General features: G+C 48.4%; 10 protein-coding genes across 10 annotated transcripts; 6 read left to right on the top strand and 4 right to left on the bottom strand.

Annotated features, from left to right (window-relative positions):
* Positions 1-11: 11 nt before the first annotated feature.
* GCG54_00003874 (Reducing polyketide synthase FUB1) lies at positions 12-1039 on the top strand (the record flags this gene model as incomplete). Its single annotated transcript, XM_045403935.1, has 4 exons — positions 12-119; positions 299-507; positions 534-798; positions 854-1039. The coding sequence occupies 4 exons, from the start codon at positions 12-14 to the stop codon at positions 1037-1039; spliced, it is 768 nt and encodes a 255-aa protein (XP_045257135.1).
* Positions 1040-1893: 854 nt separating this feature from the next.
* On the bottom strand, positions 1894-3522 carry GCG54_00003873 (Acetylcholinesterase; the record flags this gene model as incomplete). The annotated part of the gene is made up of 1 exon (XM_045403934.1): positions 1894-3522. One exon carries the CDS (start codon positions 3520-3522, stop codon positions 1894-1896), a length of 1629 nt encoding a protein of 542 aa, XP_045257134.1.
* A 418-nt stretch (positions 3523-3940) lies between these two features.
* On the bottom strand, positions 3941-5035 carry GCG54_00003872 (uncharacterized protein; the record flags this gene model as incomplete). Its single annotated transcript, XM_045403933.1, has 3 exons — positions 3941-4229; positions 4264-4698; positions 4758-5035. The coding sequence occupies 3 exons, from the start codon at positions 5033-5035 to the stop codon at positions 3941-3943; spliced, it is 1002 nt and encodes a 333-aa protein (XP_045257133.1).
* A 64-nt stretch (positions 5036-5099) lies between these two features.
* Positions 5100-5923, top strand: GCG54_00003871 (Family of serine hydrolases 1; the record flags this gene model as incomplete). The annotated part of the gene is made up of 4 exons (XM_045403932.1): positions 5100-5141; positions 5203-5221; positions 5273-5356; positions 5406-5923. The coding sequence occupies 4 exons, from the start codon at positions 5100-5102 to the stop codon at positions 5921-5923; spliced, it is 663 nt and encodes a 220-aa protein (XP_045257132.1).
* A 569-nt stretch (positions 5924-6492) lies between these two features.
* GCG54_00003870 (D-xylose 1-dehydrogenase (NADP(+))) lies at positions 6493-7791 on the top strand (the record flags this gene model as incomplete). The annotated part of the gene is made up of 3 exons (XM_045403931.1): positions 6493-6556; positions 6612-7055; positions 7109-7791. 3 exons carry the CDS (start codon positions 6493-6495, stop codon positions 7789-7791), a joined length of 1191 nt encoding a protein of 396 aa, XP_045257131.1.
* Positions 7792-9852: 2061 nt separating this feature from the next.
* Positions 9853-11091, top strand: GCG54_00003869 (putative UDP-glucose flavonoid 3-O-glucosyltransferase 3; the record flags this gene model as incomplete). Its single annotated transcript, XM_045403930.1, has 3 exons — positions 9853-10555; positions 10695-10753; positions 10810-11091. 3 exons carry the CDS (start codon positions 9853-9855, stop codon positions 11089-11091), a joined length of 1044 nt encoding a protein of 347 aa, XP_045257130.1.
* Positions 11092-11999: 908 nt separating this feature from the next.
* On the top strand, positions 12000-13004 carry GCG54_00003868 (uncharacterized protein; the record flags this gene model as incomplete). The annotated part of the gene is made up of 1 exon (XM_045403929.1): positions 12000-13004. One exon carries the CDS (start codon positions 12000-12002, stop codon positions 13002-13004), a length of 1005 nt encoding a protein of 334 aa, XP_045257129.1.
* Positions 13005-17729: 4725 nt separating this feature from the next.
* On the bottom strand, positions 17730-18779 carry GCG54_00003867 (NADP-dependent mannitol dehydrogenase; the record flags this gene model as incomplete). The annotated part of the gene is made up of 4 exons (XM_045403928.1): positions 17730-17934; positions 18002-18349; positions 18395-18472; positions 18538-18779. 4 exons carry the CDS (start codon positions 18777-18779, stop codon positions 17730-17732), a joined length of 873 nt encoding a protein of 290 aa, XP_045257128.1.
* Positions 18780-19572: 793 nt separating this feature from the next.
* GCG54_00003866 (uncharacterized protein) lies at positions 19573-20679 on the top strand (the record flags this gene model as incomplete). The annotated part of the gene is made up of 2 exons (XM_045403927.1): positions 19573-19798; positions 19856-20679. The coding sequence occupies 2 exons, from the start codon at positions 19573-19575 to the stop codon at positions 20677-20679; spliced, it is 1050 nt and encodes a 349-aa protein (XP_045257127.1).
* Positions 20680-21538: 859 nt separating this feature from the next.
* On the bottom strand, positions 21539-23033 carry GCG54_00003865 (Fusaric acid cluster transcription factor FUB12; the record flags this gene model as incomplete). The annotated part of the gene is made up of 2 exons (XM_045403926.1): positions 21539-21556; positions 21609-23033. 2 exons carry the CDS (start codon positions 23031-23033, stop codon positions 21539-21541), a joined length of 1443 nt encoding a protein of 480 aa, XP_045257126.1.
* Between the last annotated feature and the right edge of the window lie 3168 nt (positions 23034-26201).

The following is a 26201-nucleotide window of genomic DNA, read 5'->3' as shown; positions in this document are numbered from 1 at the left end:
ATTCCTCGTCCATGCCCAATACCGTCTTTATTGCCCCTGTCCTCGCCCTCATTGGTGTCCTCATCGTTGTCCTCATCGTTGTCCTCCCTATTGCCGTCCTCGGCGTCGTCTCTGACGTGGTTGGTAAGATCACACTACTCGGCCAAAGGCCAAAGCTATTATTGAGATGAATTGAAAATAATGCGCAGTGGTGTAAATAATTGAACATTTGTCATCTGAAGATTACACGCCCCCGGAACTGCCGTTAATACCAAATAAAAAAGAAGTGACCCCGAAGTCTGACTATATACAAATTCAGTTTGCTATGCACTTTTTCGCCACGTCTAAGATCCCGACTCAGTTCTCTCCATTGTTGATCCGAACTAAAGTGCTTCTCGCGGCAACAAAGCTGCCCAGTGATCTGATGGTCGAGTCGCCGACCATGTCGAATACGGCGACCTCAGCGCCCATCTCCTTCGACAGCCAAGTCCTCAACTCCACCGCTACCAGTAAATCAACTCCATACGCGTGCAGGGGCTGCGATGAATGACTAGTGGCAGCGTCAATGCCCAGTCAAAGCAGTCCAAATACTACAGCAGCTTCAAGGATAAGGAGACTGATGGGCTGATTGCGAACGCCCGTGTACACTTCGAAAAGCTTGCTAGTAAGGGCGACATAGTTATTGAGGACGAAGGAGACACTTGCGCTATGGACCTAGTCCTTCGGCGTGAGGCGATGGCATTCACCAAGACTGGACAGCGCTCCCCAACATCCTGTGACACGGCAATGCGCGGTGAACTTGCGATGTTGCTGGTGGCGGTAAGTGACACAACGTACCTCTCAAATTCAATCCCATGCTGAACAGTCGAATCAGGGTCACGAAACAACCGCCATCACACTTGGTTGGGGCCTCAAAACACTGGCTCACAACCAAGTGGAGCAATCAAAGCTGAGAAGGAGCCTTGAAGATGCCTTCTCATCTGTGCCTCCAGGATCTACGCCATCTGCCTCTGACATTCTATCCACCTCAATTCCCTATCTTGATGGCGCATTGGAATAAATTCTACGTTTCGCCAACACTATGCCTCTAGTAGCTCGTTCTGCCACAGTCAACACTACCATTTTGGTTTATCACGTGCCGAAAGGATCCCACATCATGTGTAATGCTCAGTTCATGAACGAGCCCCTAGATGCACCAGATGCTGCCTGCAGCGAGTCCAGTCGGGCAGCTTGGGAACGCCGCAAAGGACATGCTTTTTCTATAACGGATATAAAGCGTTTCATTCCACAAAGATGGCTCAAGAAAGACGAAAATGGGGTGGAGGAATTTGACTCTGCAGCATTGACGAGAATGCATTTCTCTCTGGGGCCGCGAGGCTGCTTTGGTGCGTCCAAGAAACATGCATTCTTTCAGATATCACCTGCTGGTTACTACTTCCAGGTAGAAAACTACCGATGCAACAATTACGCATATTTCTCGTTCTTCTTGTGTGGAACTTTGAGTTTCTCCCTGTTCCTGATGTGCTGAACAGCCCATGGGGCCATCGGAGTATCTTACGCCCTCCTCAACAATGCTATGTCCGACTTCGGAGAGTTTGATGCAGTTTTCACATAGTATATGCAGTAGCCATGGCTTTGAGACCCAGTGAGAAGGATATTTGTGTCGCCTCTCGGTTGTTCCTAAGCATCCATGGATAGTTATTGGTGTTCGAATTCAAGTAACTTTAAGTAGTGGGGATAAGGTTCTCGGGAAAGGTGACAATGATGATAATGATAAGGATGACAACGACGACGACGACGACGATGATGATAACAACAACGACAACGACGATGGCAGAGACACAAAACTTAGACTTCCAATAGAACTGAAGTTATTGAGAAATAATTTCAACCCGAATTTGCTTGAATACAGGCTCATGGGAATGGATCATACTCTGCCAACCCCTGACACACTCCATCTAACTCGACCCCATCGATGCGCTGGACCGCCTTCTCGCCTGCTCCAAAACGAAGTACAAACCCTCCATTCGTCTCGTTGACAACCTGCGGCTCCCAACCAAATTTCTTCTGCGGTCCATGATACGGATCCTCAGCAAACGCCATGACATAATCCTGCATCGCCCTGCTAACTTCAACCTGGAAATCCGTCGTTGGTGCTATGTGATCCAACAGGTTGTACGTCCCAAACAACACTGGCGTCTCGCTATTGTGGTATGCACCCAGCCAACTGTATACATTCAAATTGGGAAACTCGGCAGCATACTGAAACCTGAAGACGGGGGCTTCGGACGCGCTCAAACGGTTGCGAGCGGCAGTGGCATTGAAAGCTGAGCACACCCACGCGACGTCCATGGCCGTGACAGGCGGCTGCCAAGGACCTTCAGTCAGGTTATCCTTTGGCCATGGGGTGAGTGATGAGAACTCGTTGGCCGTCATGGAAATCAGGGACGGGCGGCGAGCGATTTTTCCCGCCGCAGCGCGCTCATCGTAGTCACGGAAGATGATGCGATCATCTGGGATCAAGCCGAAGGATAGAGCTGGTGTTTCACCTCGATCGCCGTACTGTCCGATGAAGTTCATGATCTGCGGGAAAGATACGCGGCGCATGCAGTCGAGTTCCGCCATGCCATCGGGGTCCTCGCAGTTGGGGCCGCAAGAAGACTCGCAGCCCACATGCTCTGCGACGAAGGTGAAATTGGAGTACGTTGGGTCTTCCAAGAGACCTGAAGAAAAGGATCCGGTCATGACTCCCGACTCCATATAGTAGGATTGAGCAATCGGATCATCGTGGTAAGCGTAGGCGTGGATGTCCGCGCTGATGGAACCCGCCGATCGGCCCCAGTTCATGATGCGGGTCGGGTCGCCGCCGAATGCCGCAATATTGCTTTCCACCCATTCTAGAGCGGATCTTTGGTCGAGAATTCCGAGATTTTGCTCCCCTTCGACCACCCCACGCGCGTTAGGGAAGCCAAAGATGCTGACGCGGTAGTTTATTGTGACGATGATTGCTGACTGTGACCGCTCGACCCAGGACGTAGGGATCTGCCAGGGAAGTTCAATGCCACCCATCACGAAGCCGCCACCTGTCATAAAAAAGAGGACTGGGAACCCCTCTTTAGGTGGCGGGCTCGTGGGTGCCCAGATCGCGAGGTAAAGGCAGTCTTCGGACGTTGCTTCGCCCACCAGACCCGACGTATCGTTCTGGCCTCCATTGTAAATCAAATTGCCCTTTGTTAGAGGCAGGTTCCACATAGATTCGATTGCCGTCACGAATTGTGGGCATGAAGGCGGGAACTTCGTTGCATATTGGTGTTTGGTCGATGGCTGAAGCTTCTCAGGGGGTAGCCATCGCCGCGACCCGACAGGAGGTTCTGCGAAAGGAATAGATCGCCACTGGCGAACATTGGGAGAATCCGTGTCAATCAGTCCTGTGAAGATCCCGGTGGAGGTCTGCACCCTAAGAATGCCAGAGTACGATAAATTGCGGGCTGCTGAGCGAACGCCAGTCGCCAGTGCTAGGAGCGAGAATATGGTAAGCTTCATGATGAAGAAGCACAATGTGCTGCGTCCACAAAATCTAGAGCAGAGCGCTTCGACTGTAAATACATCATCTTCTTATCGGCTTATGTCTTGGCTTCCCCGCGCAGCCCCATTAAACGTGTCTCTTTCTAGAAGGTGGCATTACAATATTATGCGGTCAGCATTCCTTTGAAGACGGAAAACGAAGTCTTGGAGGCGGAACGCATGATATCAGCGCTCCGCGATAGCAAGTCAGAAAACTCTACTCGTCCCATTGGCTCATGCATTCTCTGCCTTTCGCATGGTAAGCACGCTCTATAACTATTTTGCGAGGTTCGACATGAGCCTGCATATAATTATGTCACATGTACGATCATCAAGCATTCCTCTGCTCCTCTGATGACCCTCTCCCGGCTAGCTCATACGAGTCAATAGAGCTTCCTTAGGTTCCTTTGGAGGTCGCGCCTTTGACGGTGACTGGGTTGCGACTACACAAAAACAGTGCTGCTAACAGAGCTAATCCACTGAAGCCCGTGAGTATCTGGAATTGTCGCTTGTACCCGGTCGCAAACGCGAGTCGCACTGCAGCGGCTCGCTCCGGGTCCAAATCGTTGATCGATGACATGGATTCGGCGATTTGACCGAGCTCGTCAGGTTTGATAAGTCCTGCAAGCCCCTCCCTCAAGTCGGTTGAAAGCACTGCAGAGTTTTGGGTCAGGTCAGCAAACTTGCTTCTAAGAAACTTCTTGGGTGGGCAAAGCTTACCAGATTGCTAGTGCAATGGTCCCGCCTAGAACTCGAATCTGAGTCAGAGCTCCCATCACTATTCCAGCGTTCTCTTTGCTGACAATAAGCTGCCCTAGAGTCAGGACTGTGCTGAGTGTCAAGCCGAAGCCAACTCCCATGACGGTCTCGAAGCCATACTGCGAGGCAGAAATGTGGTCGCCAGTGAGCGGAATACTGATTGAAAGACCGACTCCGATAAGCTGGATGGCATACCCAATGAGGATGAGGTATGCGGGGGGTACGTTGTAGTTTGATGTCAACACCCCAGAGATTGCTGTGGCAAATGGCGAGGTGAGCAACAGTGGAAGGACAGATAAACTTGACTGTACTGGGTTAACGCCATAGACGGCTTGGGCCCTTTGTGGAATGATGAAGAGAATGGTGACGAAGGGGAAGCCGATGAAGAAAGTCGTGCTTGTTGCGGTCAGCTTCACAGGCACGCATCGATGAGGAATTGACTCACAACATCATACTAGGTGGCCAATTGGCGATCCTTCAGAAGACCCATTATGAAGATGGGTTCCTGACGTAGATTCTTCTTCCACTCTAGGCGAATCTCCCAGACTATGAAAACAATCCATAGAATGCCTGAAAAGATGAAGGTAGATGATAAGGCCGAGCTATCCCAAGCGTAACGTGTACCGCCTGACTCGAGAGCGAAGACTAGAAGCACAGAAGCACCCAGTAGGGAACCAGCTCCGACCTTTTGACTTCCAGTTGAGATTTGGCCCAGAGGCTTCCCATTTCCCATGAATACTGTGGACGCGTAGAAAAGAACTCTTTGTCGACGGGCCAATTGTAATATAACGGCAAATATGCGTATTCTTTGCCTTCATGGAATGGGAACAAGCAGCAAGGTTCGCTTCGCTACTCGTGGGTATTAACATCCGCAACACGCAATCCGCTGATAATACACAGATCTTCCAGGTTCAGACTGGTGGGCTTTATACTCACAATCCACGCAAACGCTCACTAACACAGTTCGCAGCCGCGATACGCAGTGCTTTGTCAAAGAGCTTCTCTGCAACGTTCGATTTTGTGGAGGGGGCCCTAGAATGGCCAGCTGTTCTAGGTATGAAATTCTGATAGACACATTCATGGCTCGAAGCTAATGGGCGTAGGTATCGACCTCCTCGCCGGACTCAGTGCTGAGTACTTCGCATACCACGATACCGATAAATACGACACCAAAACTCAAGCGATGGATGATCTCGAGGAATATGTAAAGTCTGAAGGCCCATTCGACGGCGTGTTGGCATTCTCTCAAGGCGCGGCTCTTGCTGCCATGCTGATTGCAAGGAACACATTCCCTGCCCCATTCGCGTTCGCAGTGTTCATTTGCGGTGGTCCTCCTTTCTCGAAGAAGGAAATTAAGGAGACAAACACTCTCAGATCCTGTGAGAATTATATCGACAAAGCAGGCAAGCCTGTACTCGGAATATCAACGGTGCATTTAGTTGGGGCTCAAGACAAGGACCTAGAAACCTGTATGAAGCTGGTGCAGATGTCTCGTGAGGAGACCAGGCAGTATTGGAAGCATCTTGCGAGGCACGAGATTCCAACCGCTCCAAGGGATGTGACGGACAAGCTGGTTGAAACGATTGAGAGAAAAGTTGAGAGGCCTATGAAAGCCCAGTGAGAAGAGCTTTGTAACGTCATGAAATTTTTGCAATTGACGCACTTTACTATCTGAGTTTTGCATCTGGGCGGAGATTCCCAGCTATCTGGGCGGGCAGTAAGTATCAACGATAACAGGGATAATAACGAAGACGACAGTAACGGTGATAGGAATGGGGACGACAGGGACGACCGGGACGACAGGAATAGCAAGGACCATAAGGATGATACAGGTAATATACTGTTAATGGTTAAAGGTATTAGACCTAGTATAATAGTTATCCGCCCGGATAGCAAGACTCTACTATCTCAATAGCATCCATGATCAAGTCCATTTGCGTACCGGTTGATCTGATGTCCTCAATAAGCTGGCCGACGAAGGTTGTGCTGGGTGGTCGCCAAGATCAAAATACGCGAGGGATGAAGTCTAGCTTACCCCGAAGATAGTCCGACATGCTTGGAACAGACAAAATGTGTCCTTAACGAACCACGCTCCCTTACACGTGGTCGCAATCGCAGTCACATATGTCAAAATTCTATCTTGTCAACCTCCCACTAACATTCATCGCCGAAATTTTCACGCATTTCAAAATGGGGTCAACGACGGAGTTCACACTAAGATGGGGCATCATGGCCACCGGTCACATCGCAGCAAGTAAGTTTCTCAGAAATCCGAGCTGGATGTGGTACCCATTGATTGACAATTCCAGATTTCGTGCGAGATCTCCTCACTGATCCAGCTACTCGCGACGTACATGATGTTCGTCATCAGGTACTCGCTGTCGCATCTTCCAACTCGAAGCAGAAGGCGGCCGATTTCGCCAGCAAGGTGCAGGTCCCGAGCAATGCCACGGTCAAGACATACGGCTCCTATCGCGAGCTTGTGACGGATGAGAATGTAGACATCATTTATGTAGCTTCCCCTGTCAGCCACCATTTCCAGAACGCCATGCTGGCACTTGAGGCCGGAAAGCACGTTCTTTGTGAGAAGACGTTCACTGTCAATGCTGCTCAGGCCAGGAAGCTGGTGAACACAGCGCGTGAGAAGAGGCTGTTCCTCATGGAAGCAGTTTGGACGCGGTTTTTCCCTCTGAGCACCAAAGTGCGGGAACTGGTAGCGGGTGGAGCTATCGGAACTGTTTATCGAGTCATTGGTGAGTTCTGCCGCACCGTATTGTGTCTCAAGCGCCTAATCGGAGCCTCACAGCCGACAACTCGATTCATCGAAACCTCCCAGATGGGAAGCTGGACTTCAATGACTCAGACCGTATGGTTAACCCTGGCCTGGCTGGCGGTGCCATGTTCGATCTTGGCGTCTACTCGCTCACTTGGATCATGCAAATCCTCTACCACCTTCAACCACGCGAGGAGAAGGAATCACCAGCGCCGATTGCGGCTGCTGTTAGCAAGTATCACACAGGCATCGACGAGGCAGCCAGCTTCATTATTCAGTTCCCGAAGAACAACACTATGGGGATAGGCATGACAACTCTCCGATTGGGATCAGGTGTCGACTTTGGCTTCACAGGCGGCCCAGCCATCAAGATTCAGGGATCAGATGGCGAGATCCAAATTTGCGGCCCGGCTTTCCGTCCTCACAGCTACAAGGTGATCAAGACGGATGGAGGTGGCAAAGTTGAGACCATTGAGTGCCCATTCCCACAGGATAGCGGGCGCGGCGGTTGGGGCCGGGGGCTGTACTGGGAGGCAGACGAGTGTGCTAGATGCCTGCGGGATGGTGAGCTGGAGAGCCCTATCCTGCCTTTGGAGGAGACCATCATCACCATGGAAATTATCGAGGCGGTGTTGAAGCAAGGCATGATGGAGTATCCGGATGTCATCACGACTGACGTGTATGATCCTGAGAGCCCACTCAACAACGGGCGCTAAGTACGTCAATTTGCAGGCAGCTACATGAAATATTGTAAGAGCTGTAAATTAGATATTCAGCCGCAACAGTAGTTTTCGGTACCCAGTGGCAAGTCTTAGCTTTGTGAAGACTTCTAGGTCGTCTGAGTGTGCTGCGATGTTCCTGCACGTCTTCCAATGAGGCGGAAGCTCGTAAGACTCGATGGGGCAATGATTGATCCATCGATAATCGAAGCGGGGTTCCAACGGATTAGATCCGGATCACGCAGAAGTAATTCTGCATCAGAGACGCAGTGGACCTATTTTCCGGGACCAGGGAACCAGAACCCCCTGGGATGATGGGGGGTGTAGTCTGAGAGCGACCTCTCGGGGCGTTGTTAGAGCACGGCAATAGTCTTGAAAGAAATGTCCGTGTGAAGCAAGAAAAAGCCACCCCTTCCTTAGATGCTTAGTGCATCGTCAGATCTTCCACATCTTAGATGAATATCGTGCCACCTCTCACAGTCTCACTGGAATCTAGGCACCCGCGAGATGGTTTGAAGCCTGGGAAATCCACGACACCAAGATATTACTCTGGGACACAATCTCGTGATATCCGTGTCCATTGGCTAGCCCTATGATTTGCAGGGGCGTCACTCACCCATCCCTGTCTAGTGTGACCCGTTTGGGATAAAATCTCGCGACGCTAATTCTCGTGGCGCGGGGGTCAACTCATTGGACGGGAGCAGTGCCGGATATGCGGGCGTCTCCGCAGCTTGGCGGAGAAAGCTGTCTCCTTCGCCAAGTTTCAACAGTGTTGTCTCGGAGCTGCACGGCGGTGGCTAGGCACAGCAAGTTGTTGCCAGCCACAATGCTTGATAACGCCATATGCAACTAGTCAGGGTTGATTGAAACATCAATCAACCTTCCGCGCCTTGTTTCTCTCCCTGATCTACCCCACACCAGCCATCCTATGGCGTTCTCAGCCGACTCACGAAGGAGCCCTCCGTTGTCGTACGGGAGACGTCTCTCGGTGATGTGTCAGCGGATGGTGGGTTGTAATCTGCCATGGCGAGACGATCGCCTCATCCTTCTCTTACATCAACTTAGCTCAACGGATCGAACAGGGATACCATTCCGCAGAGCCTAAGCCAGAACTCCTTTTCCCAGCTGTCCAGCCGAACGGCGAGCTAATGATTCGTCGAATGCATGTCTTGTACTCGTTGACCAATCAATAAAATTCTGTCAGATCCTGAGGGATGTAGTCGGCCCACGACGTTAGACAACCTCACCGACGTTGTACACACGGCGTCTCGGCAGGTCCATCCCGCCCACACTCACTGCTGTCCAGGTTGGTGACAACACTACAGCCAGGCTAAACATGAGTTGCATTCCTCACACTGTCATTCGCCTAGTTCCAGGCTCAGTGCTTAGCAGCTTGAATACATGGGATGAACGACAAGCTCCTCAGCCGCAACGCCGCTTCCGCGTGTAAACCCCCGCACCCGCTAGCAAATACAAAGGCCACAGGGGTGTGGGCGGGAGCTTTTGATTTAATTCTAGCTAGGAACGAAAGGCGCCGACTTCTATACGAGGGGCCATTGGCGGAGGGTGTGAAGTTTACACGAGAGTGAGCCAAGTCATTTTGAAGGATTGGGACTTCCTCGGCAGGATCACCAGCATGCTCATCCAACAAGCCCGTTCGGCGAGATAAGTGACCTTGTCAACGTCACCCATACTGCCAGGCAGTTGGCCCAGCTTCTATCTTTGGGTTACTCCTGATCACATCAGTTCCTATAGAATGAATCACGCCAAGGCAGCCGCATCAATAGACGCAAGTCGGATCAAGGTAGAAGAATAATCTCGAATGCTAGCTTGGTAGGATCCTACTCATCTGTAGTTTCTGAGAAACATCGACAACTCTTAGTACATGAATGTTCCTGACATTTGGTTCATCGAAACCTCCGTGGACTGGAAGAGGCCATCCTGTTGAATGATTTTCCCCTATTGAACGTCATTTTCAGACCTTCTTTTTGCTCCCCCACCTCTATCGAATTGTCTTTTCCAGTTTGCATCGCAGCACGATACCTTCATCCCATGACGATGGCGCTATCAAAGGACAATTCGCCCCTTCTCCCTGCGCGGAAAGTACTAGTCGTTGTTACAGCTGGTGGTTCAACAAACTCGGGTACGCCTAATGGTTACCTCATATTTTCAAGGTTAATATGTTTCGTCTTCACAGCTCCCATGTTCGAAGTTTGCAAATATCTCCATGAACGAGGACACACCATCGAGTTTGCCACTTTTGCTGGCCGTGAGGGCTATACCAACCCTTATCCGTTTATTTCCGATGTTCATGTAGTAGGACGCGCCATCACGCCGGAGGAAGAAGATAAACTCTACATCCTCTTGAGCGAGTGGAGCTGGAGTGGCAATGGCCTTCGAAATTGGATAGAGGGCAAGAAGTTCTTCGACGCCTTTTGGTCCGAGACCTACGAAAGGCTAAAACTTGTCATCGAGACCACACGGTCAGACTTCCTCTTTGCGGATTTCCACGTCGACGCGGCTCGGGACATGCAGAGAGAGTACAATCTGCCTCTAGCGACGATGTGGCCCCAGTGGTCATACTTCATGTGCCCTGTACCCTACATCCCTGGCCGCGTAGGTCCCGAGCCCCGGGTTCAGACCAGCGAGCATGCGAGCATGTGGGACCGCTTCAACCAAGACATACACTTGCTGAAACACCCAATTGCGTTCGCTGGTCTCTTCCTGACGACAAAGAGGATGCGCGCAAAGAAGGGGCTGGGTATGCTTCCTATGCTATCTAAGCCGGATCACTTAGTGTTGGTGAACTCCTTCGTTGGCCTTGAGACGCCTAAAGAGACGCCACCTTTGCTACATGCTATCGGACCAATTTTGTCAGGGATACACTCCGTTGGATGCAGAGCTTTCCGAGTTCTACCAGACTCACGACAAGACCATGTTCGTCACATTTGGCAAGCACGTAATTCTCTCTCGCGAAAGATTGCATTAAAAGCAGGCATCATCTCTACTCTGCAGGCAGGCCACGTAGATGGTGTTGTATGGGCTATACGTGGCGCCAGCAAGGCAGCCTTTGCAGCTCTGACTGAAGGTGTGATTCACGCAAAATCACATGGCAGGCAAATCACTCTCAGTAGCACTGAGCTCCTCGAGAACAAGCATCCGCATCTCAAATTCGTCGACTTTGCCCCTCAACGAGCAGTACTTGCGCACCCCTCTACTCGGCTCTTCTTCAGCCATGTTGGACCCTCGTCAGCGAACGAGAGTCTTTGGCACGGAGTTCCCATACTGCGGATATGAGGATGAGTGCCCTTCGCGCAAGCAACCTAGATCTATGGCTGGTTGGGGCGGCAATTATTGGCGTCTTCACAACAGGCATTGTCACCGTGGGACCACAAGCGGTCTCGAGTTTACATCATTTGGCGCGTGATCTTCTGGGGAAATTCTGGTAGCGTCTTTATTGATCACTAAGCTCATTAACATCTCGAACTGGGATGCGCCGCAGCTATGAGCTAAATCTTCTTGTTCAAATCCCCAGCCAAAGGGCAATCATGCGTCGAGAATCGACGGAAACCAAGTGAACACGATGCATTCTGAACTGTGATACGAACAAACTTTGAAGATGGGTCAAAACCTGAGAGAAGAAGTTGAACGAGACTATATCCGGTCGCACGTGAGACCTCATCGACAAGTCTGCATGTGATGCCCGTAACGGATCGCTGGAGGAAGCCGCGTATTTCTCATCAGTGTTGGTTCTCCTATTAATACGCCAAATGGCGCTGGCACTGCCTGGTCCGAGGCACCAAGGATTGTCCTCGAAGAGCATATAAGCCAACCCAGGTCCCCGCCGAACCGGGGAGAAGTCACAGTAGTTCATTGTCGCCACACTAAAATCGAAGTCCTCATGTCAGCTGACGCTTGACCAGAACTGAGCCGTCCACACTGGCCTCCTTGAACCAACCTACTGTTGCGGAGTCATTTTTCGTCATTACCGATCAATGGAACCAACTTCTATCCCCAATCTTTTGCCGTTCCATTTACCCCGACAATATGGTTTGAAACCATTCAGCTTCGGAATCATTGGTGGCGGTTGGTATGGCTGTCACATTGCAACCTCCCTTCACGCCCTCGGATTCAGGGTAAAGTTGTTTGAGCAGCACGATCGTCTCTTACACGAGGCTTCAGGCAACAACCAGTTTCGCCTCCACATGGGCTTCCATTATCTCAGACATAGCGAAACGCGAATCCAATCTCGAGACGGCTTCTTGCGCTTCATCGAGCGATACCCGGATCTTAGCCGCAGCGTTCCGAACAACATCTATGCGGTCCCCACCCATGACTCACTTCTCGACTATGGCACATATCGAACCATCATGGCTTCGAGCGGCGTCCACTTTACAGAGTCCTTGCCGAGTAGTGTTGAGCTCATCAATGTCTCCGGGGTTATGTGCACCTCTGAGCGTGTGCTTCTTCTTACTAAGGCTCGCGTCTACTTTGAGGCGGAGTTGAAAGACGTCCTTGAACTGGGACATCGCATACGTCGAGTTGATGATACAAAAGACGCTGTATATATCGACGACGAGTGCTTCGACTTCGCTGTCGATGCCACCTGGGGCCACTACAGCAAACCCGATATCCCTGTTGTCTATGAGCCTACATTATTACTCTACTACGAAGGTCCGCCGGATTTTCCAGCGCTAACATTGGTTGACGGGCCGCTATGCTCAGTCTATCCCACCGAAGCTCCTGGACTTTTCACTTTATCCAGTGTTCCGCATACGCCTCTAGGCCAATTCGCGACGGCGGAAGAAGCGCACGCTGTTCGCGATGGTATATGCAGTGAGGTCATCACGGAGAAACGATTTCTCATGGAAGAGCAAATTCAGAAATACCTCCCGTCATTCTCCCAGCTTTTCCGATACGTCGGCCCACAACTTGCCATCAAGACCAAGGCTGTCGGGGCGCATGACGATCGGACATGTACAGTTTCACGACATGGCCGCATGTTTTCAGTAATGTCGGGTAAGATCGATACAGTCTTCTTCGCAGCCGAGCGGATTCTATCGTTGATAGAAGTAGCTGAAGCCTCATCTGTTAAGGACACGTTGTCTTCTTTGAGAGAAGACATTGTGACGGTTAACACAACAACCCATTTGAATGACACAGGGAGGAGGTTCAGAGGCGACGAGGTATTTGGGCACAGCCAGCTGTGAGGCCTGGGGGGTTTCTTATGTGGATGTTTGCTTCATAGTCTGATGCTTCATTTCCGTTAATACTTACGAGTCTATATTTGCCAGGCTGAAGCAAGTACCATTGGGTTCTCATGATCCATTCATTCTTGCGCCTACGTTTTGTGATTTCAATCGCATTCAAGAAAGACATCTATCATACCTCCTATATCCAAATGTGTTCGTTTAATAGCTCGCTAAGATCAATTACTAGTGGTCCTTTAGACTCCGTAATCTAACAGGTATGTTCTGGACGTCAAAGTCTAACATGAATAAGGGCTGGCCTACTATTAATACCGCAAGAGAACGTCACTGCGGACTTTTATATCCTCCTTCATACGTAGGATTTCCTGTATGTTATATATTCATTAGTGAAAGAGGCGTCCAGCGATAATTGATACACTGAGTATGTACATGAAGTTACCTTCGTCTTTATAGCAAGACACCAAACATAAATTTCAGTACCGTCCTGAAGCACAGCAACTGTCGTTATGGCCATCCTGATGCGTTGTTCAATGCTTTCGTCAAATCATCACTTGTACATACTTCTATTTATCTCAAGACACGCTTGAGAATATGATCATTGGCGTTCAATAGCGATCAACGTCTCAAGTGAGATTAGAGGTACCGAAAAACCAAGACAATTTCCTTGTGATCGTTGTCAGATCGTCATGATTTACAACTGAATCTGATCTTTTGGTGACCATGCGTTCGGCTCGATGTCTCCATTGTCTGCAAGACAATACCAGAATGGGAAAGAGGGAGTCGCTCGTCTTCAAAATTGTTACATAAACCGCTCCAACACATGTGTATAGTACCCTTGTTCAGATTACCAGGTACTTATGTCTTAGTTTCCCGAGGGAGCAGAGTCGTACTTATGAAGCGGACTGTTGCGCCATGTCTTAAGCGTCATCGTTAACATCCACACTCCAGTGAGATTACATCCGACTTCCTCTTACGACGATTACCGGTCACACTCATAATGTCGAGCCACAGTCAATGCAAAATTAGTATACTGTGAGTAACTGATCGCCGTAATATGGTAGGTAGTGATCATTGTTTTGTCTCAGAGATGTATGCTCACCAATCCAACGTACGAAGAGCGGCTCTTGGGGCCCATTTGCAAATAAAGTATAAAAGCTGCCATCGAGAGCAGCGTTCAATATTCTGCCGCGAATGTCACTCAGCCTTCTGATTAGTCTAGATCCCGAACACACACGCTCGATATTACAAAGCCATTCACAATGTAGCTGATCCAGTCTTCTGGTCACTTTCGCCGCTTTTTCTGCGGCATTTACCATTCCCGAAGCTACTTCTGATGGCGTACTCTAACGACACAGGCCATGAGATTCGTGTCATGTCACCTGACTTGTCACTTCTGAAGAATCTCTCCCATTCCGACAATGAGAACACAAAGTCCGCCATCCCCAGTTCCAGGATTACACGCCTCCAACGGAGAGGCACCACTTGGTGTAAGTGTACGCGGAAAATGAACCCTCGTAATTGCGACAGCGCTGTCGCAGATGTCAAATCTCAGATGAATGCTCAGGGAGGGTATGCCCACATAACGCATGGCAGATTCTTGTACTCTCCAAAGGAGGTGATGTCACATTCGTCTGCAATCATATTTGGGATGCGGACACGGGGATCAACGTGAACGACTGGGGAGAAGAGCTGGCGCAGATGACTTCAGCTTGTGGACTGTATAGCGCAGGCACGTTGCAATATATCGCTGACATCGACGTGGGATACATGATCTACGAGCCGGGTGTGGAATTTTGCCAGGATGCACGCACTTCACCGGTCAGTTTGTATTAGGAATCTTGGTGAACGAACTACAACTCTGATTAGTAGTTGAGGGTAAAGCGATAAGATGAATTGCGACGGGAGAAGTTGAGACGAAATGGAAAGGAAAGTGGGGACATTGACAATAAGCTTGCATTTCTACTATTTATTTCTACATAACGCTTGATGGACACACTTCCTCAACTTGTACTGCATCCAATATACTTTAGTGTTCTTTGGAACTTCATGAACGTCTTGCACTTCATGGGTCCAGGTTCGCTTGGGTAATGGCTAGCGCCTGCTTTTTGCGCTCTGGCCTTTGGTACTGACCCGGATGAGGTGCTTAAAGCTATATTTCATTTAAGGATGGGAAGTGAAGTAGCTTAGGATGTTGGATGGCAATATGCAAGGAATCCTTCAGGGCAGGTCGAGAATGACCAGCCAGCGGTGATAAAATCATAATTTGTTATTGTATAGCTTGACACACAGCTCGTAAGACTAATTGTTGATCTCCTGCACTAAGAATCCCCATCGATTGACATACCCAGTATCTACCCCCTCAAAGATCTTGGGCTTGAAAGCCATACTGCAAATATCCTCCTCTACTTGGACTATGACCTATTCTGAGCCAACTCGATCCACCTCTAAAGTAAGGCCCCAAATCGTTTCAAGGTTCTGGTTTTTTGTTGGTGGGTATTCGCAGAATTGATCCTCGCAGGCTTCTGGCATGGCGAAAAACCGACAACCGTTTCCATGAAAAACAATCTGAGCCTTCTCAAGATGTTCATGTGCTGATGGTGATCGTTTTCGGCGTAGTTGACGATCCACAAGCTAGAACCTTGTACCTTGTGTCCAGCTTCTCTGACTGACCGTCACCAGTTGGTCGTAAGTATTGTATTGCTCGTAAGTTTTGGGTCCATCAGGGAAATGCGCTAGGCAGTCTTCATCATTAAGCACAGCTGCTTTCCACTGTCGCTGATAGTCCTGAAGCTCTATGACATTCCATGAAGGATCGAATTCCAGGGCTACGTGGGACAATTCTCCAAAGCAAGTAGCGTCCACTGCAGCGAATGGCATCGAAACGTAAATGTATGCATGGTTGAATGGGTGGTCGTAGGGTTGTATGAAAATGAGGTGCTATGCCGGGAGGACGGTTACAAACCGGTTGGTGTGCATGTCGTTCACTATGAATGTCGCTGACGTATCAAAATGTTTGGGATTCCTTCAGAACACAATGTCCCAACGAAGGCGTGGCTTTTCCTTCAGCTGCTATAAGACGTCGGACCATTCTTCTAGCCTATAACGGCGGTACATTGCCGCGCGAGATTCTTTGCAGGCAGTCCACAACCCGCTGTCGATTGCATATGTAGATTCGCTGTTGTTCCACGATAGCTGCGCTTTGTCGTTAGTGGGCATAGCAGGACCTAAGAGAAACCTCTGCTGTGGAAGTAGTCGGTTGCTAATATGATGCTGAAATTTTTCGGGGGGTTGATGGAGTGGCAAGATTGGGAAATACTGAACCCCGCGAATGCCAGTTGGTCTAGTTGCAAGGTCCCAGATCTTAGTCTGCAGCTCTGGCGTAAGGTCGCGAAAACGAGTGAATGTGTCAGCGGGAACTGTGGACGATTGCTGGAAATTGATAGAGGTGTAAATAGGTAGATGAGGTTGGGGTAGGTATGAATGCCGTGCAGCTGGTGAAATAATTTGAGCACGGAGGATGAGGAGGGTGACCTATTTTCAAACTACTAGGTAAGGTAGTCACCTCAACACCTGTCTGGTGGCAATTTAAGCCAAGGTGCCTGAGAAACTTTACCTTAATAGTGTTGGCAGTACTCCGTATGTCAGAGCGACGCTGATCTATGGAGCGGATTGTCTAAAGTTCCGGATAACTCCCCTAGCCCTACCAGCCTCTAGGTCTCATGGATCGAGTCCTGTTTGGGATGGACGAAGCTCTAAAATTGAAACTTGATTTTGGAGTAGTTATAATGCTCTGAGCCTACACCAAGTTTGAAATAGCGTCACTTTGAAAAGTCCAGTTAAAATGCTCCCACTTGAAGGTGAACGACAGTTGAGGTAGATGCGCTTCTTCTCCTCGGGAAACACCTGGCTGACTACCTCCGCTTACTTTGGCATACCTGTACAGCCTTGCGTATCTTGCCTCAAGCCCTCTATGGATGCGAATGCACCGTATTCTAGCGTGATTTTCAAATGTGTAATGCTGGAAATCTCGTTCGGCGGTGGGAAGGAAGGCAGGGGAGACCCGCTTTACGTACTTTACCTTACCTTCCCCCAGGAGCCTCTGGGGAAGGCACCTCACTCTTTTCTCCATCAACATCACCAGCTTCACCACAACTTGAAACGCTTGCTTGACATTTTTCATTTGCAGTACCGTTGTTTAAAGTGTTTAGCTTGAAGTTGTAAGGTAAGAGCTCGATTCCTCACGGTTCATGCTCGACAAAAAGCCACGCCTTCGATCAGTGTCGATGGCGTCTCGCTCGATTTCGTTGCATCCTTCCCTGACGTTTACTGCGATGCATCTATTGGGGATGTTTTCTCTCAACTTTCATTCTGTGGCCGAATTATTCGATTTGGCCTTCTGAGTCCTTTTTCTTCTCCTCGCCTCTCCTCTCTCCAACCGAATCTGCGTTCACCAATTGTTCTCGTTGCCAATGAAGTCAACTCACATTAGCAAGCCCCAGGGAGCTTAGAACAAAGCGCTTTTTTGTTTTGCTTTCATCAGATGAAGAAAATTTCATGTTGAGGGTTGGTGTAGTTCCCGCCTGAGAAAGCTCTTGCATCGCTTTTACCAGCCACTCATCCCGACGCTGATGATATGTGGGCGTCTCCGCAGCAGGGACATTCCATGAAGATTCGAACTCCCGGCCGACTGCTATCCTTGTATACGAGTTGTGACATCTCTATGCTCTAGAGCCTTCCAGCATGCATCCCACCAGTGATGAGGATCTCACCGCTTGTCATGTAGGAGCTTGCATCAGACAGCAAGAAGACGGTCGCGCCCTTCAGATCCGAACGTTTGCCTATTCTCTTCATCGGAGGCTCTGTATTGAAGATCTCACCCAGCCTAGGGTGCTTATTGACTAGGCTGGTGGTCAAACTCGTAGAGATATACCTTGGGGTGAAGAAGAATCAGTTACACATCCATGAATGTCAAGCATTCTTGTCTGATGGCGACTTACCCAGGCGACAAGCAGTTGACTCGTATGCGATATTCGGCGAGCTCGACGCCGAGTTGCTTCGTCAGAGACAAAACGGCTCCCTTGCTCATGCAGTAGTCGCTGGTGTACTGGCCCCGGCTTGCCTGATGGACCGATACTGAAGCGATCGTCACAATGGACCCAGCGCCGGCGCCAGGCCTTCGTAAGGGTTGTCTCACCATCTGCTCCGTTGCCAGGCGAATCGCGTAATAAGTGCCCAGAGAGTTGATTTCCAAGCACCGCTTGACGCTCGCCGGGTCTCGCTGCAGCATTGGCTCGTCTGAGACGACACCTGCGGCCGTGATCTTGTTTTGGGCACCGTCAGTCAGGCTTTGCCGTATATCTGTACCGATGCTAAGTGGTGCAATTACTCACAAGCCATCAATACGCCCAAAGTCCCGGGCAATGGAATCAAACGTCAATTTCAAGCGTTGGAAATCCGTTACATCCGACCTGCGAAATATCAGATCAGTCATGGATATTTTCGAGCTAAATCGTCAAATAAGAAAGATCCCTACCGGTAAAACTCTGTCTGTTTGGTGGAGGCTCGAAGGTCCTTGAATGCCACATCGGGCTCTGCGGCCGCATCAACGATGGCAATTGATGCTCCAGCTTCAGCAGCAGCGAAGCCGAGGGCTAGGCCGATACCCTGGGCGCCTCCTGTGATTACTATCACTCTCTTCTTCAGGGACAAAAGATCAAAGACGTTGGCCATCTGATAATCGTCGACCAGTTGGACCGGGGTTTTTGCAAATGCCATTTTTTGGTCTGTCAGGGATTTCAAACAATTGCACAGGACTGTTTGTGTGTTGTCGTATGAAATGAATGCCTTCGTTGCAATGACGCGTCAAAACCAACATATCTGCGGCAGTGGGTATCTGGTTGATATCAAGTTTAGGATGTAGTCGTTGGACAACCCCACAAACCTTGCTCGCACTCCGGGAGAGTAAGGAGCCCCGCTTATGGCATTTGGTAGTGAGGTGGTTCTTTGGGAAGTCTTCTGTACGTCGGGTGGCATTCAGCCTGTTGCCGTCGGCTATCTGACGAAAAGCCCGGCGAACGAACCATTTTGCGATCGTAACTAGGCATCCTAGATTATTCGCGATGCTGCTGAAAGGTTTAACGGCATCAGTCTCTATAGGGTCATGGCTCCCGATTTCTTTGCCTATTATTTCGTCCCGATTAAGCTAAGAGACGCATAAAAGAGAACGCGTGCAGGCGAACACAATTGGCTCAAATGTAATGGTCTCCGTTTTTATTTCCAATATCCACAACAAGTGTTGTAAAAGAGGATTATTTGCATCGAACTAATAGACCTCCATTTGAGACTAACTCCACACGCCCCCGTCATATCGGCTATGGGCCATAGCCGTCAAGTCACATCGCTTGACGAGGATCACGTCACATTCATTTGACTTAGTCAGAACCATGATAGATTTCTTACCGATTAAAAGAATAAAAGGCCATGCTGAGCTTTTTCGATACTTACGCCATGCCATACTGCCAGCATCGCCCTAGTCCTCTAACGCACTGTCCAACTCAGACCTGACGCCATGGCACCAAAGTTCTTTATCACCGGCGCTACAGGCTACATCGGCGGTGACGCTCTATTTCACCTTGCACAGCAACACCCTGACCTCGACTTCGCACTGTTGGTGAGGTCCGAAGACAAGGCCAAACAAGTGCAATCGAAATACCCGAATGCCCGGATTGTTTTGGGGAACTTGGATGATGCGGATATTATCCGCCGCGAGTCCGCGTTAGCGGATGTAGTTCTTCGTAAGGTGTCCGGACACAACAATCTCTTGATCCGACAATAACAGATGTGAAAATTAGATACTGCCGATTCTTCAGACCACGAAGGTAGCGCAAAGGCAATTGCACTCGGTCTCGCCGAGGGACACTCACCCTCTAGACCTGGTTACTGGCTTCACGTCGGCGGTAGTGGTATTCTGACCTACTTCGATTCAGAGGTGAAGAAGACGTTTGGCGAGCCTGACGATAAGGTGTTCAACGATTTCGATGGTGTTGATGAGCTTGTTAATCTCCCTGACGCTGCATTCCACCGCAACGTCGATAAAATCGTTCTAGAAACGGGTAAACGGTACCCCGAAAGTGTTAAGACAGCAATCATTTGCCCTCCAACCATTTACGGGAAAGGAAAGGGTCCGGTCTCGGGGCGCGGACGGCAGGTCTACGAGTTGACATCATTCATTATCAAGGAACAATATTGTCCGCGGATTGGGAGAGGTCTCGCCCGTTGGAACCATATCCATGTCCACGACTTAAGCAGCTGCATCTGTCTGCTGGCGAAGGCTGCACTTGATCCCGCCCGCAGCCCTGACAATGACTTGCAGATCTGGGGTTCACAAGGATACTTTCTGACAGAAAACGGTGAGCACACCTGGGGTGACTTGGCTGTTCGAATCGGACGCGAGGTGTGCAAGCAGGGACTTGTAGACAAGGATCTGGAAACTAGAGAATGGTCGATGGATGAGGCCATCAAATCTCCCGCAGGATTCGAGGCTGCAAGCTGGGGACTGAACTCTCAAGCCAAGGCACTTCGGGCGAGGAAGGTTCTGGGGTGGCAGCCGGCGGAACGTGGCTTAGAAGATGAAATTCCGACCATCGTCCAGTCTGAGGCAGTCAGGCTGGGTTGATCGGTGATGGAGACATAGAAATTCAAAGGATCATTTCGAATCGGTCCAAAGACAGCTTACTGGAAAGACAAAGCTTGCAACTTTATCGTGAGAGGTAAACCTTTGTGCGTTCAATACACCTAATGAAATTTGGAGATTTGCATAATCACTCGTATAGGCCGCAATTCTTGCAAAGGCCAGAGACTTTTTTATCATTCTAGGCGATTTTTGGTTTCTGCGCTCAGGGGTCGACATTATCGGTATCGCCGGCACTGCACGTTCTTCTTCAACCCAGAAGGGTAATCCTGCCAATGAATACTAACGGTACCCAAGTCGTCATGAAAGTTATGTATCTAAACCCCATCATTGACGGGAGATTACCTGCTAATACATGTTGAAAAGAAAACATCAAGCCGGCAAGGAAAACTTCCAGTTTTCTTTTGTGGGCGTACTGATGATTATCCATCTATGGTGATCTGGACGAACGCGGGTAGCGAGCATGCGACAACCCGCCTTTTAATCGAAGTTTGTGGCTTAAAATGCCGTATCACCGCCACATGGAATTCAAGATATTGGTTTTAACCATACAGCCGTGCTTGAGCTTTCTTAACTGTGAATGGCATGGTTAAGTTTAGAAATCGAACATCACACCAACTTAGCTAGATTGTGGGGTCCGCCTTATATGACCAATGATAGTGATGTTCAACTTTGATTTATCGTACTTATCCGGAGTTATTATTTATTTCGAGATTCGGTACTACTGCCCCAGTACCTGGTTGAACTAGATCGAATAAGTTCCCCAGCACGGGATAGTCATACCAATATTCATGAGGTCGAGGGGACATTAGGTTTTCGTTAAAGGCGGATTCTTCATGGCCGTTCAATGCGAAGACATTTGCTGGCAGAGTGTCACGAGATTGCGCTGGCTTCTCCTTCTGTGCTGAACCTACATGTAGGGAGACATTGGATTGCAGAGTAGAAATCTCGGTGAGAATACGCTGAACCCAGGGACTCGAATCCCAAGATTCATATGTCTCATGAAGTACCATCTGACAATTAGTCAAACCAGCCATGCCCAGTTGACCCTCCATCGGTTGCGTGCTCTTCGACAACTTGTAGAAAACAACCGCAGCAGTAAAGATGCCGTGTAAGAGCTCGTGCGGGGCTGAGAGAATCTCGTCCCGCGTAACAACGCCGCACGCGATGGCAGCTATTTGCTGCGCTGCAAAACTAGCAACCTGTTCGGACGATGGCTCTCTCGGTGCCTGCTCTGGATCAATCGTGCAGTTGAGATGAGCGAGTATCATGTGGTGGTTGTATGTGACAGCAAGACAAGCGCTGAGAACGTTGGGTGGACGAGACGACGTATCAGACCATGCCAGTTCAATGGGCAATTTCGATCTCCATTCCGTAAGCATGTAGTGAAGCACCATAGGAACCAGAGATGGTTCTCGACGAGCAGAGAAACGTGCCATTATGATGTTCCTCAGGATGAGAGACAGCTTGGACATCTCAATCTGGTAAAATGCGGAAGTGGACGGCGTTCCTTGCTCAAAGTCGTGAATTGTGAGCTGGTCGACGTCGCAATGGTCCATGTTTATCCTGAAAGGACGCCCGACAAGTGTCGCGCAGGCAGTGTCTCGCACGACGAGAACCCACCATAGGCGTTTCAACAAACTACGATCCTGCGGCTTGACGTTTGTGCTGGCCATTGTACGATGACAGCCCAATGTCTCGGCAATTGCGACGCCAGTGCCCACCCAAGAGTGGAAATTCCAGTACGTATTCGGGCTGCCACCCCAGAACGTCAGGAGAATGGTGACTTGAAGCACCACAATCTTGCTATTTTCGTAGCTGAAGTCGAACAGGGCTTTGGCTTTAGAGTAGAATGAACTCCTAGCGGTTTGCCGAGACTCAAACCCAAATTTGTGGATCAACCGGGCTGGGCAGAACGTCGCCGCGACGAGGCAGACGGACTGGAGGAGGACCCACGGAATTTTCTTCGTTCGATACTGCTCCATGAACTCGACTCGGTTGACAATCGGATACAGCGGGTAGACACGGGTGATGAAAACCTCGATAAGAGCGTCAAGCACCGCATGAGGCGGCGTTTCGAACGCTCCTTTCGAAGAAAGATAGAGAACATCTTCTGACCGCATATGTGGCGGGTGCTTGCTTTGCGGACCAGCATCTGATTGCTCGTTGTCCACAGCTGCACAGGAGAGGCCCCGATGATGAGCTTGTCGCCAACCACTAGAGCCCGCCGAGTCCTTGAAGATAAGGGCTAGTGGAAAGGACTCGCCTACGTACGTGATGGATCCTTTGTCAACTACTTCTCGACCCTTGTTGCCGTCTTCAGGAAGTTGTGAAGACATGGCTGACCAACTGATCTCGTGGTAGGTTGGTGCTCCGTTATTCTCAGTATCTCCTGGGGACACGCCGCCTGTAGTAGACGGAGATCTTCTCGGAGAGGATCCGCTGTCAATGAAACATGGAAAGAGGGTTGGGTCAATTGCCAAAGACTGGTCAACGGGCAAATCATGAGTTGTTGTTTCGGTCGTCTCTTGCTGATCGCAGCGCTGATCGCGCTCACGTGAATCGTTTTCCATGGTTATGTCGGCCCCGAGCACTGAGTTACCAGTGACGACAGGCGTAGTGATGCCGGCAACACCATCATTATCTCGATGTGAGCTCATCGTGTGTTCTTCTGGTAAAACGTCCAATCGAGGCCGGTTGCTGCCTTCTGCCTGTGCCTGGCGTCTGGCTTCGGCCAACTTCCTTGCATACGTGCCGCGTCGTGACTTGATCAGCTTGCACTCGAGCTCGCCCTTCTCAACACATCTAGTACATGGGGTCCCTTTGTCACTGGCGTCATACTTGACGCGCTTCTCATTACACTTTTGACATGCTCGAGCAGCCCTGTGGCGGGCAACAGACCGGGGCCGGACGCGTCCCGGTTGGGAATGAGGGCGAGATGCTGACTCGTTCGCGCAACCCATTCGATCTATAATCATTTCCTTCTACCTATTAACATGCTGTGGAGAACATCGGTTTTTCGAAGAACTTACCTCTCTGTAAGGCTTTGGAGGTAAGCTTATGAGAACTGGATATGGTTGGGCTGTGACTGATGTCTGTTGATGGAAACTTTTCATCTTGGATACGGCTAACGAATAGTGGATTAGACCAGGCCTATTGCCGATTGTCTCGGAAACTGACTTCCGACGCCAAGATCTGCCCCGGCTTCCCCGGCCTGGACATCGGAATTATGTACCGAGTCCGCTGATCTCCGCAGGCTCACTCTCTTTCAAGGGTTTTCAATTGATGTCAAAATTTAGTAATTGGTAGATGTTGAAAGACGGGATATTCACATACATCACACACCAGTGCAATCACGGACCCGAGAATTAGAAACCATACGGCCGCTACATGAATGACTGGTCGGCTTTTGAGACTTACTATCATTGTGTCTTGAAATGAGATTCTTTTGCTGTGCAAGAAAGTAGAAGTCCTTACAAGCAGGAGCAGCCTGCATCACTCAATGAAGTATGCAGCGGCAAAAAGGAGAGGTAGAGCACTCGTTGTGTCCGAGCAATGAGAGAGTAGTACTATGGGATGAACTCTTCATAACCCCTCTTCAAGGTCTATTCGTCTTGATCAACTCAAGGTGGTTCACCGTCCCGGCTTCATCTTTTTCAACGCGAGGGCTGCCCGGCAGGTGAATCTCCGTTCTTGCCAGCCTGATTGCTTCCTTCCAAGACATGTTCTTGCCTCGAACGTGTTTGATCTCGAACAAACGATCAACCTGCTCCAGAGACAGATTGGCAGTTTCCACATACCAGTACCAGATGATAGGCATAAACACAAAATTGAAAATTCCAAAAAGCAGATAGTATCTCCATCCAATGCTGTCAATAGCAGTTGGCGTAGCAACCACGACAATATAAACCCCAGTCCAGTTTACCGCCGTAGCAATCGAGGTGCCCGTGTTTTGCATCCTCTGCGAGTTGATCTCGGTGGGGTACATGAACGGTATTGAAAGCAGTGACCAGCCGTAGAAGACATAGTACAAGAAAATGAAGACCACTGCCAAAATAGACATACTCTTATTGGAGTTATTGGGCTTGCTGTAGCAAAGCCCGACTGCTATGATTGTGAAGCAAATGCCGCTGCACGTCGCACCCATAAGCATTAATCGCTTGCGGCCAACACGGTCAATCAATATGGCAGCCATCCCGCCCTAGAACATTAGAGACATGGAGTCGACGGCTGAGAGAATTAAAGCTATGCGCTGCGACATACTAAAAGATCGGATAAGAACAATCTGCAAGAGAATGCTTCTGTTAGCCCCTTGTCTTTCTATAAGCAGATACAGCACGCATAACGATTATCAAGCGACTATATTCAAACGATATATATACGCTAAATAATAGGGGACGTTGATAAAAACTATATATATTCATATTAAGGAGACTTTAGACTTATTAGAAGATAATAGGTAATAATATTTACCCTACTTAGTTACTAGAATACTAGCATGCTTACTCTTAGGAGAATATAGTATAAAGTCTATTATAGTCTATTTATACTTCTACCTTATAGTTAACTAATAGAATAAGATAGTATACTTCTTTTATTATAGTTATAATATCTTAAGGTTTAGCCTATAAAGGTATAATAATAGTTTATACCTTATTAATATAGTTCTTTATAACTAGCTAAAGTAGTAACTTTAAAGCTATTTATAAAGGTATTTAGGGGCTATAAGCTATAGTTAGGTTAAACTAATAGAAGAAGTACTTAAAAGGTAGGTATAATATTACTATACTACTTTTATTTACTTCTTCTAAGTTCCTTCTTTTTTAGTTTTTAATAAGTACTTATTAAGTCTTTATTATAGAGGGTTCTATACCTTAGACCTATAAACCTTCCTATCTATTTAGTCTCTACTAATTAAACTATTCCTAAATCCTCTAATTAGGTATTTAGTCCCTTATAATTATCCCCCTTCTAAATATAGTAATCCCTACTATATATTTAAGTACTATAACTAACTTCTTATTAAAGTTCTTTTTCTTATTTAGGTAATATTTATTAAACTTAATATTATTATCTTTATTATTTAATAAGGTACTTATTTATTATATATTTATTAAAAAATAATAAAGTTTTTAGAATTATAATTATAATAACTAAAATATAGTTCTATTTATTAAAACTTTTCTTTTTTTAAATTTCTTTATATTCCTTATTTAAAGATATTCTAAAGGAATTCTATTATTTCTTTAAAAAAAAGTAATTATTCTTAAATTATAAGTTTTATTCTTAGTATTTTACTCTTTATTTAGTAAGTTTTTTCTTATATAATATCCTTCTAATAACTTTATTTTTTATTTTATTATCCCCCTTCTTAATAAGCTAATTATAAAGTTATTAAATAGATTAAATAGTACTTATTACTATTAATTTACTACTCTTATTTCTTTATATATAGTATTTATTATAGTAAATAATTACTATCCTTTATTATCTAAAGTTATAGCTAC

This window comes from Colletotrichum gloeosporioides, assembly GCF_011800055.1.
Source record: "Colletotrichum gloeosporioides strain Lc1 chromosome Unknown consensus_103, whole genome shotgun sequence".
In the NCBI taxonomy this organism is placed as follows: Eukaryota; Fungi; Ascomycota; class Sordariomycetes; order Glomerellales; family Glomerellaceae; genus Colletotrichum; species Colletotrichum gloeosporioides.
Note: the sequence above shows the minus strand (reverse complement) of the source record. Positions and strands in the feature narration are given on the sequence as shown.